General features: G+C 40.3%; 1 protein-coding gene across 1 annotated transcript in view; it reads left to right on the top strand.

Moving 5' to 3' along the window:
• The window catches only part of LOC111609660, a 96,760-nt gene extending 83,176 nt beyond the window's left edge, over nt 1–13,584 (top strand). Inside the window, exons 4-5 of the mRNA XM_023339122.1 lie at nt 2,811–3,016; nt 11,818–13,584. Of these exons, the coding sequence (XP_023194890.1) occupies nt 2,811–3,016; nt 11,818–12,010 (399 nt within the window). The 3' untranslated portion in view covers nt 12,011–13,584. The remainder of the gene's footprint in view (nt 1–2,810; nt 3,017–11,817) is intronic.
• The last annotated feature ends 529 nt before the right edge of the window (nt 13,585–14,113 follow it).

The raw sequence follows: 14,113 nt of genomic DNA, 5'->3' as shown, positions 1-14,113 counted from the left end.
TTTTTATATATATGCAGCATTTTCACAACGACTGAAGGCAACAGTTACTTCATTGTGGTATAAAATGACTCTATGTGTCTGGAACATACATAATGTCCCCCCCGACCTCCCTCCACCTCCTTATATACTCTTTCTTGGAACGCCATACAATTATTTGTGCTTTACGACTTTTTAAAACCTTTTAGGCATTTAATTTTTATAGTAATGCTGCACACACTGATGGTGATGGTAATGAGTTGGGGTTACATTTTATGCATTTATTTACAGGAATAAGTTATCCTGCTCATAATTTCAATTGCGCTTTTATAAGAGTGGTAGTTCTCCTATAAAAGATCGACCAATCAAAGCAACATAATGTCACATAAAGTTTGAATTGTAGTCATATCATTGGTTTCATGACTTTTTGCTGTTGGTCTATTAAGAAGATTTTCCGTTTAGTGCTCTAATTCCCCTAATGCCAACCCAAAGAACAAGGAACTGGCTCGCAGTGGGAGTGTTACTGGTTTAACAATATAGATGGATGATCACAGGATATAACGAATCAGTTTTTGTCACCTAGTAAATTAACTTTTTTCCACCCCAGTTAGCCCTGGGGGGCTATACTGCGCAGCAATATGACAGCAATGAGACGGCGAGCAGCGCTGCGCCCCCTGCTGACTGATTATCTGTAACACCTAACATAAAATCATTCTTTACGTTGGGCTGACAGGAAACTGTTGGATTCCACTCTTTCAGTAGACTTGTTCCCGATTTACAAAACAGCACCACCCTTCTCATTAACAACAAGTTCATTAAGAGACTCAAATTTTAATTTCAGGTTGCATACTAAGATGTTGTGTTGTTGCAGCGGCAGTTTCGAGTGAGGTGGTCCGTGAGTGTTTGTTAGACGGGTCAATTGGTCCTCGCTTGGAAAAAGTTGGAGAAACACTGATTTAGAAGGACGACACCTTTTCTAACAACCTGCACACAACGCCTCTGTTTATCAGTCTGAATCAAAAGAATTAAAAACTACAATCCGCTAATTTAGTCAGAGTGACTAAAATCCAAGGAGGCAAAAAGTTCAGGATCCGTGTGCGATGAAATGTTTGAGTTCTTTAGAGCCCACTGACACAGAGCACTGCTGGAGGAGCAAGCCCAGACACAGCGGCCTGAGTAATGAAGATGGATGCATTCTGTTATCAGCCAGCCACTTAGTGGGGCCTGATGTAACCTTAAACATTGAGGATAGCTCAGTTGCACAAAGAATCTAATTAATGAATAGCCGCCATGAAAGAGGTTGAGGCGAGTGTGCATTTGCAGATGAATTCCAGACGCTAATCAAACATTGTTTAAGTGGTTTGGTTTGTCTCCAGAGCAAAGCCATATTTGCCCAGGACTTAAGGCGGTGTTTGCAGGCGGGCTTAATGACTGCATGCATCTCTCAGTGTTTTTTATGCATGAGTATGTGTTTTTAATTTTTTTTTTGTGTGTGTGTTATATATAACAATTCTAAACCTAAAGGAAAGTTCTGTTAGTTTAAATTTATTCCAATGGGGGTTTATTACCATGGGGTCATGCTACATTGAACAGGAGGTCGTCTTATAGGAACTTTATATTCCACTTTAGCTCTGTAACTCACAGCATGTTTACTGTTTGAAGCTGCAGCGCACCGGATGTTTGAAGTTTTTTAAAAATATAGACGGCCAGTGGTCTGGAGCTATTTGTGTAAAGCGCTCTGTAAGTAGGTAGGCGATACGTTTAGTAGTTTAATAAAGAATCTCTGCCTGCAGTTTCTCAGTTTTGTAACTGTATGCTAAATGAGACGGCTAAAAAAAAAGATAAATAAATCACTATTTCTAATGTGTTTCCAGATTTATCAATAGCTGTTTACATCTTATTAGAGTTGACTTGAAGTGACAGTAGATTTATGGACGTAAACTACAAATATTTCCATGTAAATAGCTTCTGCTAACAGCTAACTACCAAAAAATGTTAGCATGTTTATAGGCTGCAATACGGTAGCTAGCCATCATCATTGTGTGGATGTGGCCTTTGAGAGCTCAGTTTGAAATATAAAAGCATTATAAATGAAACTGATTATTATTATAATCTTAAATCTGTTAGCTGCAGAAGGCTAATGTGAACTAATGTTGCTAAAGTATGCACATCGCTGTAGCTTTTATATTTTTTTCACATTAAAAAGCACAAATCTTGAGTTGATATTTTTGTGATAGACCAATGAAGTGAGGAACATCATTGTGAATTAGAAGGAAAATAATACATGGTTTTCAATATAAAAAAAAAACTGAAAAGTGTGGCATACTTTGACCCAGAGCTAAATACATTTTGCTTGCTTTGCTAGGCACTGAAGTCATTGCTCTGTGTTCTTTACAAAATAACCCAAGCTTTGTCAGACTTTGTCAGTCCTGTTAAAACCTCTCAGTTAGATTCTAACACATGAATATATTTAGTCATTTATTACAGAATCTACACCATTCTGCTGTGGTTCTGGTTGTATATTAAGATTATTTCTCCTGCTGCAAGATGAACTTCTACATTCTACTCTGAGGTTAAAGAGTAAGGACTGTATGGTGGAGCTGATAAAGCAACTGGAAAACATTTTGTTAATGATAACAAAGTTAACACCAAACAAATTTTTTTAAATAATTTGAAGCTACATTTTTGAGCCCCATTTAATTGGCTCCCTAACTTAACAACATTTTTTTTAAAAACCTCTTTTGTTATTCTTCCTTTAGTTCACAAAGTTTGCGGTGATTAGTGAAATCAGACATGTGAGATGATGCGATGATCCCTCTTGCTCTCTTCTCCAGTACCAGCTGCAGAGGACGTCTCCGTGGCGATCGCTCAGCTCCCAGTGGAGGACGTGGCTGGTCCTGATCATCGTGCTGCTTCTGATGGGACTGGCGCCTTTCGTGGTCCACTGCCTGATGACGGCCTTCCATGACCCTTCACCTCCCATCACCTTTAAAGTGGCAGCGGCCCTATTCGGCTTCCTGACGGAGCTGCTGCTCATCATGTGAGTATTTTATCATACAGTAGCCAAGGCTACTACAGCTAACCAAAGCTAACCCAATAACCAAGACTGAAACTGAGAAAACCTTTTCATTACCTGAAATAAATACGGTAATTAACGGGGGAAAGCAGTAGCTAACTGGAACTATATCGTGTTTATACAACCAACTAAAACATACTGAAGTTATCGATATGATGCCCTTTGTTATCATATTTATGAATTTATTTATTAGCTTTTCGAACTGATGGGAAATTGATTTTTGTTTCTTTTGTCCCAACGCAAGCAGTTTAAGGCAGCTGCTGGCAAATTACGGCTGTAATTTAAAAAACTAGACAGTTAATAATAATAATTTGACCTTTTTGAATTCTGCACCTAAATATGAACCGAAGCATGGAAAAACGAAACAATATTTAACTAATAAAAACCAAAAAGCCCATTCTAAAATCTAATTAAAACTAAATGAAACAGGCAATAAAAAGTCACAACAAATTAAAATAAAATATAATGAAAACAGCAAAACTATTATATCTCTAATTGTACGTATATGGGTGTAATTACACATTCAACTTGCGAGATGAGCAATCGCCTTGAGAAAATGAAGAATGGCATTTTTTTGTTGCTTCGTTTTATAAACCTTAAGCTCTGATTTAAAACTTGGCTGCTGAGTCCAGAATGATCTTTTTCTGGTTTGAAGTACTTTAGATTTTGATCAGTCCAGACTCGGGCTTAACAGTTACCGACTTTAACTTTATTAGCAGCTAAAGTTGCTCATAAAATTAAGTCAAGTCTCCGACAGACAAAGAAAAGCTTTTAGATGTTTTTAGAAAAGCATCTAAAAACTGAAAGTGTTATTTCTTTCACCAATGCTATTTAGTCCAGCAGGAACTTTTCTTTGTTATCGATTAAGACGTCAAATCCTGTATTGTTTGTCCTTACGGCTAATTTTAAACCTTATCCCTTAACAAACCCTACTATGAGCTGCTTTAACTTATTTTGGGAGCTGAAATGAAGGGATGAGGCAGCTGGTAGCAACAAGGTCCAGAGTTTGAATCTTGGTGTTTCTCACTTTTCTCACTGCATCACCCACTGGCATAGATGTAACTCAAAACAGAGTCAGACGCTTTTCTTCATGTCTGCCGACATAAATGTGTTCCGGACGTCACAGACAGTTTTCAATCTTATCTAGAACATTTTACTTTACTGATTACCCAAAGCATTTGAGTGAAGATGGTGTAAGATGTTGGAGGAGGCCTTGAATGGGTTTGCAACTTCCGCGCAACCGAAAAGCTGCTTCCTTTCGTACTTCAAAATAAAAGTCCTAAAACAACGCGCATGCCTTCAAACTGATGCAAGCTCACAATTACTTTAAAAGACAAAAAGTCACACAAATAAAGACTTCGCTTTGGCAAGAAATACAATGTTTTAATGTAGAGCGATCTCATCCTGTTACACTTCTAATCAATTATTAGGAATTAATTTTCCTTAATTACACTTTATGTAAAGAACACTTATTAATAACATGCTTGTTTATGTTTACACGATGTCTTCCTCATCCAAAGTACTGCAAAAACATGTTAGTTCTGACCACTAGCCACAGCATCGCCCCTCCGCTTTATTTTTAGCGTTTCCCTTATTATGATATCGCTAATTGGATTGATGCCTGCTGTACTGTACACCATTAGTAAATGAACAGTCTGTTTTTATTAACATCCGCCTCGTAAATATTACATTAGATATCTACTCTCTGATTAGAAAAGCAACATATGGTGGACGCCGTAATCAGATTAAAAGAGAGAGAGGGGAAAAAAAAAACGTTTTATGTAATCAGTAATTGCCGTACTCTCAGTTACTCAGTGGGGATACTTAGAACTTCAATTCATTATACTTGTTTTTGAAAATCAATCTATGTTTTCGTTGTGACCTCTCCACCTTTCCCCGCGACAAGCGATAGCCGAGATTTAGATAAGCGGCGCTCTTTGTGAAAAAAAATCCCCAGTTAATGTTTTTTTTGTGTTGTTTTTTTTTTTTGCAACAGCAGAGAGGACCTTCGGATAAACTGCAACCGCCTCTTGTGCCAGTAGAGGAACTAAAACTTGTCTTCTGCGTGCGTGCGTCCTTCCTTCGGTGTTTTGTCACAAATTGGAGGAAGAGAGGCTGTTTGTAATTAACTCAACAAGGCCCATAACTTCTCCCTCTCTGCCTATTAACTGCCTTTGCGAGGAATGCGGCAAGTCAGCTGGTAATTAATAAATGCGGTGGCAGCGGTGGAGAGCTTCTGCATCATTATGTTGTTGAAGGCCTTGTCCACGCTACTAATGAGCTGTAATTTTATGACAGGAAACGGGTTTGTTTACAGCGTGTTCAGCCGCCTCCAACAGGCCACATTCTTGGCACTTCTCCTCCGCAGGTATTCTAGCCGCTCCCGGAGCGCGGCGAGGATGTGCCGCAGTTGAAAAGCAAACACCTTCTTTTTTTGTAAGAATCCGTGACAAAAAAAAAAAAAACCCAAAACAAAAACAAAAAAGCATTGAGTTTCTTGTGAGGAAAAGAACAGAGCCTCAGGGTTGTTGGGGGGAACAGCGGGGGGAAACTCTTCTGTATAAAGTGCTCCGCGCAGGTTTCTCCGCTGACTGATGCTTTGTTGTGTTATTACCAGAATAATAGGACACCCTCATTACGATTGGTGGTCTTTAAAGACCCCGTGGCCCCCGCGTGGTGCTCGTTCTGCCTGGGATGTGCCAGCCTCCTGCTGCCCCCTGTCAGTGTGTATCTCAATCACACGTCAGCCCCAGGGTTGGGAGGCCTTGTAAGGAGCGGCCCCTCCTCCCTCGACCCCTTCACCCCCACCCGTCACTCCGCCTTCTAATCTCCCAAAGGAGGACGAGAGCAGGATCAACAAGCAAACCCTCCACAATGCCTCGCTGTTGCTCATGTCCTCCACTCGTTCAGACGGTGGCCCTCGAGTTCAAACCGCATCCACAAATCACCAAACGCAACGACAAAGTGAAGAACACAACAGCAATAGGCCTGTCACCATAGCAATACTTGCTGGACAGTAAATTGTCCCAGACGTTATTGTGATAAATATTATTGTTTGGAGAACATTTTCAAGTCTCAGTGGCATAATGATGCAAGAACAAATTCTCAACGATCAATAAACTTTAAATCCTAATGAACAATTGGAACTAGAAGACATTTTAAATATCCAAAATACATAAACAAAACAGAAACAATAATAAAATGAACTGTGAATTGTAAGTAAAATTGCCCTTCAAAGGAAGGGCTGGTGGAGACCAGAAGACCAGACTGAGAACTTTTATCATCCAGTTTTTGGATGATAAAAAAACTGGATTTTTTTTATCAGAAAGAGAAAAATGATAATTATTGAGCTCATTTTAATTTATTGTGCAATTAGTTGATTTACTGCTTGTTGTGACAGGCCTAAACAACATATTCAAAACACAACATTAAGCACAACTACAAATTAAGAAAACACAGCATTAGATGTCAGAGGGAAACCTGATTGGACGACACCACTTTTGGCTTTAGAACCGGAAGTTGTTCCGGTTACAAACCTTTTGAGTTTTCAATCCCTGAGTTTCATGAAACATGAGATTTGGAAATGTTGGCAGGGTTTTGGAAATCTCAAAGAAAACATATAGGTCTACACATGGAGACTGCTACGCTAGTAGAGCTAACTATGTAATGCTATAGTTGATTTAAGATGCTAATTGCTTGGTAGTTTAAAACTTCAGCTCCATAGATACAGTCTTTGTCTGAAAAATAAAGTCCTGCTTTACAGCGACTGATGTAAAGCAGGATAGATGTCACTCCTGCTCTTATAAATTATGACTGAAACAAAAAGTTTTTAAATTCTTTGTTTATAGCTCTTAAAGAACTAAAGTTGCTTCTATCAACAGGTTTATTCTTGACCAAAACTGTGCTTTAAAACAAGTGCTTAATGTATTTTTCTCAATTTATGCATATAAATGAGTTATAAATGAGTAAATGGGAACTATTTCCTTTAATAACACAACTGTGTGCAGTTAGTGCACTTTCTTGCTGTAACTGCGAAATAATTTCCCTGCTGGGATGAATAAAGTAATTCTTCTTCTTCTTCTTTCTGTTTTATATTTTAAGTTTTATGCAACATTTAACTAACTTCTGGTATCTTGTATAATGACATGTTTTGACCTTATGGTAAAACATTTAATTAAATGTAAAAAAAAAAGAATCATATATTCTATTTTAATACCAGATCCAACCTGAATGTGTTTCAAACAATAAGATGCACAAATTAAACCACTTATTACTGTAGTTATGAGACAAGAGGCAGCCATATTGGAGTTTAAGATCAGGGACAAGAAGAAACTTCCAAATTCCCACTTTTATTCTGACCTCAAACTGAGTAAAAGTTGAGTTTTTTACTGGAACAGGAAGAGTTTTGAGGACAAAGGTAACACACCATTCTTTTTTTCCCACAACATTCTGTTTTATTTATTTCCTTTTTACAGCATGTGGATATTTCAGGTGGTCGTCATCCGGCTAGAAGCTTTGACAGGGTTGTGTCTCTTACAGATTTTCCACAAAACATAGGAAACTTTATAAAAACCACATTTATAGGGAGGTTTTATGCTAAAAATCATCTTTAACATGATTAATGCTCAAGTACATTTGTTGTGATTTTGTTTAAGTGGATAAATTAATTCGTACAGATCTGCATTATCAGTTTCTGTCAAGTTTACGGTGGCCTTTAAGGGTCAACTCATTAAAATTTGAAAAACAATCAACACAGAATTAAACACCCTATAAAGAAAATATCTTCATTAATTTCACAGGATGACACACTTTGTGGAAGAACGCTGCAGATATCCCAGAATCCCACAGGAAGGTCTGACCTACTGTAGTTACACATCACATTCTATCAGTATTTAACTTGTTTTTAAAGCTTCTGTATATAACTTTTATTTACACATTCCCTAAAATTATCACCATGGTGATGATTTGTTATGATAGATGATCGGTGAAAAGATCTATCTCCTCCAGCTCTTCCCTCAGCTACTGCCATCTGAAGAAATGCTTCCCAACAAAAACAACCAATCAGAGCCAGGAGGAGGGGCTTAGCGCTGTCAATCAATCTTGTGTACTCTCTGTACAGGAAAACAGTTTATCTGTGGTAATCGGTTGCGATGCTAATTAACATAGCTTCGTCCGGAAGCTATGCTATCAGGAAGATCCAGATCAGAACCGGAATGATCAGGCCAATGCGAGGGTGACTGACAGCGCTAAGACCCGCCTCCTGGTTCTGATTGGTTGTTTCTAGTTAGCTCTGCGAGGACCTGGATCTTTTTTCACAGATTATCTGTCTGATATTATACAGCCACAACATAGTGACAGTTTGAACAAATATTTTAAAAAATATATTTTTTATTAAAGTTACATAACTTCATATGATTTTAGCTGTTTATTTGAATTAAAAAGTAAACATGCTATGCTAACGTTACATTTGATTTCTGTATGTGGATAAGTTTTCTTCATTTCATCTTAAAAATAGACTCCTGTGACCACTTTACATTAAACACTCCTGATTACTGTTTAACCTGCATTTAAAAAACCCCCAAAAAACTGTGTTTTCAGAGTAAAACGTCTCATTCCTTCAGTTTCTGGTCATCGGCAACTTTTTTTTTTTTTTTTTGCCGTGGCTGCCCTCGTGCCTCCAAACCAGTCCTTCGGTTCGCCCTCCTCTTCCCGCCGCAGGTCGCCCAGTGGACACATTCACAGAGTCACATGACATTTGTCAGCCTGGAACCGCCTTTCGGAAGGCTGTCACACAATATGCGCCCTCTCCTTCCTTTGCTGTCATGGTGAGAGTGTGCGGCGCTGAGACAGTGCCCTGACCGCGCAGCGCCGCGCTGTGAATTTTTATATGCCACCGCCCGGAGGTTAGAAACTCTCATTATGCCGTGTTAGATTTATTAAAATAGATTATGGAAATGTTAATTAAGTCATTAATTACATTATTTAAGCGGCATTGACAGATAAGGAGTGCGTGCGTGTGTGCGTGTGTGTGTGTGTGTGTGTGTGTGTGCGCGGGTGGGGTGGCGTCGAGCTCCCTGGGTGGTTTAAAAGGATGTGATTGGTGACAAGGGACACTGTGGAGACGGCGTCTAAGCACAAGCGCTGACATGATACAAAGTGGCCTACACTGCTCTCTCACCTCACGCTACTGTCTCCAGCAGTTTGGAGAGCCGCCTGAGGACGGGTCGCCCTTCTGTAGATGTGCAAGAGCAAAAAAAAATAAAATAAAAATGGGGGCCTTTTCCAAGTGGCAACTGCACATCCTTGTGAGTTGGAGCCGACTCTGAGCGGAAACGCTCTGAAGCGAAGGCTTCTCTTCGGGACTACATTTCCAGCTGTTCCAGAGGAAAACACAGCAGCGCAATTGGAAGATGAATCACCCCCCCAGTACACCCCCCAACCCCACCGAGTTGATACTGTGGACTCTCTTATCTGTTGACAGTTTAGTTACCAACAAAGCGCAAGAAATGTGTTTTCCAATTCTGGGAGAATTGAGCTTTTCTTTGTGCCATCAAACCTATATTAAGGGAGGGAAAATTGCTCTGATCACGCTTGATAAGAACAAATGATAGATGTTGTAAACAAGCAGAATGCTTCAATTCTGATGCAGGCCATTGATTTGCCTCTGCAGCCAATTACTATGTGGGCCGAGGTTATCCATTCTCTCAATCTACCGGGGGAGTTTGTTTTTTCTCTCTCTCTCTCTCTGCCTTCATCCGCTGTGCTTTTCAGCTCCTAAAAATGTTAAATTAAAACATATTAACTCTCATAGTTCAAATAGTCCGGTTGGAAATAATGAGTCCTGATTTGGCCGGCCTTCCATCAGGGTGCCAGGCAGCACTGAAAGGTGCATGTCTTGATATTAAGTGGCTGCTGATTGCAGGAAACGATACAAAGTGTTGCTGCTCGACCACCTCGGAGTCAAGCTATCGCGATTAGCCCTTCCATCAGTCACATGGACCTAATGATAATGAACTGATTGCTGAGATAGTTAGTATGCAGCAGCATGAATGGCACAGAGCTCTTTCATCATGACTGAAGACGGATTTCCTCCGTTGCGGATACTGTGACTGTGGAAGCGACCGCGCAATCATTTTCCTCGCCCTTTATTGGTTCGTGTTATACGCCAGACAGTCTGACTTTTTTTCCCCCACTGTTCCAAACAAGTGCTGTTGGTGGTAAGTGGACATTCATCTGCTTTCACTGGTTGGTGCTGGCGCGCAACACCAGTGCGGTTCAGATCAGACCTAAAACATCCAACCTGATCCGACCCGACTGATTAACTTTAATGATCGTTTGAAGTGAACCCTACGTGCTTTAATTCTGATTTTACTGCTTTAGTTTTTAGGCCACAAGTTAAGTAAACAGTGTAGGGTAGAACATTACCCTACACCCTTCAGCATGTGTTTTATATGCTGAAAAACATCAGCATGTAAGCGTTTCATATCAGTCGACATTGATAATTATTGATTTCATTTAAACAAATGAAATACTTCCAAACCAATCTCAATCTCAAGCTACAAAGCAAATGAAGAAAAGATCATTGTGTACAATGGCACTGATTTCCTTTACAGAAGGAAATGGCCACAGTTTCCTTTAATATTTGGTAACTTCAACTGAATGGCCACATCGTGCAAGTTAAAGCAGAATGAATTCAGCAGGAGTCTCCCAAACACTCTAAAGACCCTCTCAATAAGAGGAAATACTCTTATTAATAAGATTAGGATTATGTTGTTCCACTAATAAAGTCATTTGATCTCATTTTGAATGTAGCTAATTAGACAGAAATACATTGCCTTGCTGGGGCTTAGACAATGTAAAACCACATTCTGGGGAGGAACGGAGGGAAATGGAAACCGGCAGAATAGGAGGAAGATGTGTCTGTGTGGATGGGATTTTTTAAAAATTCTATTACAAATGCAGATTTTTACAAGAAACTTTTGTGTCTTTGGTTGACTTCCTGTTTATTCATACCTTTAACCCTCCTGCGGTCTTAGAGGAGGCATATGTCCCAGTTGGACAGCCCTGTCAGCTACGGGTGGGCATTTATCATGTTGTTTATCATTTATCGTGAAAAACTTCTTGTCCTGAGAAGAATTTTGATTTATAGTTCTCATGATAAACACCAATTATTGATGGGAAATAAAAAATAAAACTGACAATATGATCAGAAATGTTACTTTTTACTCTTTTTTTTGTGGTTTGCTCCACAAGAGCATCAATAAATGCCAGTAAACTCAAAAACACGACTAAATGCAGTTACTGTGTGCAGTTTAATGTCGGATATCGGCTCCTGAAAAAGCCTGTTTCATATTGGAATGTTTTCCAAGAGCAGTATACGAGTTTGTGGCTCTATGAAGGCTTTGCCATGCTCTCACAGCAACAGTTACCTATTTTAAACAATATATCACAAAGTATCGCTGTAAAGTTCTCCAACGCTTTATCTCTGACTTGTCTGCTGTGTTCCGTGGTTTTCATCATTCTATTTGTTCATTAATGTTCTTGGACAAACCTCTAAAGTCCTCAAAGAACTGAGATCACATCAAACACAGGTGGAGTCTCTTTACTAAATAGGTGACGTAAAAATTTACACCACATTTCTGATTTTGCAAGACCTTCAAAATGTCACGTTTTATTGTCTTTCCGATTGAAAGTACTTTGAAAGTTGTGGCCGTTAAAGTGGGCCCTGTGGAAACGTTGATGGCTTGTGCGTGGTGTTTTCCCAGGTGTCTGTCGAGTTACCTCAGCGGTCGGTACCAGCAGGCAGAGAGGAGCTCCTTCACAGTTCAGCCAAGAAGCAGACGGGGGGAATGCTGGGAAAAATCTGAAGCATCAGCTGCGGCGGGTCAAATGTCAACCGGCGGAGGGGACGACAAGAACCCGGACGTGGTGAAGAGCGAATGCCTCGCCGTCTTCTGAATCAAAAGGGATCTCACAAAACCCTGACTCTTCTGGGTGCCGCCTGCTGAAAACAGCGTCACCCATTTACTGTTTTCTCCTTTGTCAAATCCTCACACTTTGTTCAGAAAGCACATTTGCACGAGTTGCAAGCCGATGATAAGAGAGAGAAAGTGTGTACGTGCTGGGAGAGAGGAGAAAAGAGCCTGAAATCGCTCTCTTTCCTTAATGATGCCCACACAGAGACAATGGGGCGCCGCTCTGATTAGTGTCACCTGTCCTTGTGCATCTCATCAGCTCCATTATGGCTCCATCTCCCATGCTTCTTGTGCTAATTGAATAGCCCGTGAAGTGGTGACGAGGACGGGGGCGAGAGCAACGTCTGTCCCGCTGCTGCCCCACAAATGAGAGGAACGCTTCCCAGAGAGACACGAGCCGAGGAAACATAAACCATTATGAGACAGACAGAAAAGTGCTAACAAGTCGCCCTCATGTTATATTATCATCAGATTCGCTACAGATTATCTTCACACAGCAGCTACGGCGTCAGCAGCTGCTGTGTAGTTTTTGGTGGGCGTAGCTGCTGCTCCATGGATCTCCTTAGCCTTCACTTAAATACTTAAATAATGTATTAGCTTAGCCTAGCGTAACGCAACAGGTTAGACGTTGGGATATGTCTTTATCCATCAAATGGGAACAACGTAGCTGCACAGTTCAAGCACCGTTAAGGCTTATCAATGTATTCTTTACTTTTTCCCCACTAAACTGAGGTTAAAGAGATAGTTCGGCTTTTCCGATGCCTAAAGCTTGGAAGTTGAAGCTAACTTTCTTGGAGTCGTTGTAGGGTGTGTCCTATTTCAGGGGTTAAAACGTTTGAAGGACGCGTCCTACCCGGCTGACCAGGTTCTTCGTCGACCGATGTAAATGTCTTCCCGCCCTTACCTGGGTGTATATTGTGTCGCTTGGCAACCATTACAGTTCTAAACAGAAGCTGGGAAAGAAGAAGATTGAGGGTTTTTTTCTTGTTTTTATTTTTTTAATTAAAGAACTGATTGAATAAACACAGTTTTTGCAAAAATTAGATTAAAAAGCATGTCTGTGCAAATGAGTAAAGTTTTAACAAGCCATCTGATTAGAATCCTGAGGTATTTAAAGGATACGCCAGACCTGGAGAGAGGAATGATGTGGTCTTCCAAAGGATGCAGGTCTTGAATCCACAGGATTCTTTTTTTTTTGTGGGACATTTTGTAAGTGAATGGGTTACTTCAGAGAGCGACTTGGACTAACCCAAAGTCATAAAATGAACAAAATTCTTGTTTTTAAGATTCAGTGAAGCTGCATCTTTTATCAGTCCACATTGGAAAAAAATGATATTTCAGAGTCCAAAATCAATGTGAATGTGTCATCTACACCATTGATGAATGTATGGCAAAATGTGGGTTATATTATTACCTATTGTTTGCTTTTATAAAAGAATATTTAATCTACCTGCATAGGAAGTTGTTCTGTTTGTGAAAAGGTTGAATGTTTTCTCTGTATGGCAGTGCTGAACCACTATGTGGAAAAGTTTTTCTAAGAGGAAACAAATAAAAACTGTTTACATTGAATGCTTCTCAGGTCTGTCTGTGTTCAGTCAGTGGAAGATACAGGAAATAATATCCTCTTCTGCAAAGGGAACTTTTAATTTTGATTGTTTAAACATTGGCAGCTGTGACGCGGAGCTGTAGAGTGGCGCCTCTGGTGCCAAGCTGGAGCCTGAGGCACAGCTAGTGCAGTCCAATCACACTTCTTGTGATTTTTTTTTTCCTGCGAGTTCTGATCCGTTCCTCCCTATTTTAGCTCCCTGTCACCAACCGGGTCACTCTTAGCCCGGCACCACCTCAACTTCAGGCCTTTCCAGAGACAGAGTAGATGTGTTCTCCTAAATGCCACGGCAACAGTGACCACCGGGCCTGTGTGGTACTGAGGCTTACCGAGTGCCTGCGCAGCCAGATGGACACTTTCACGAGTGTGCAAATGTGGATTATTCTGCAGGCTACATCTGGGGGTCCACATGGTGCAGCAGACTGTGGGAAGTGAAACAGGTGGGTATGTGGGCAGAACGCACCTCCACCGGGTTGTTTT

The sequence above is a fragment of the Xiphophorus maculatus genome, chromosome 9, assembly GCF_002775205.1.
Source record: "Xiphophorus maculatus strain JP 163 A chromosome 9, X_maculatus-5.0-male, whole genome shotgun sequence".
NCBI lineage: Eukaryota > Metazoa > Chordata > Actinopteri > Cyprinodontiformes > Poeciliidae > Xiphophorus > Xiphophorus maculatus.
Note: the sequence above shows the minus strand (reverse complement) of the source record. Positions and strands in the feature narration are given on the sequence as shown.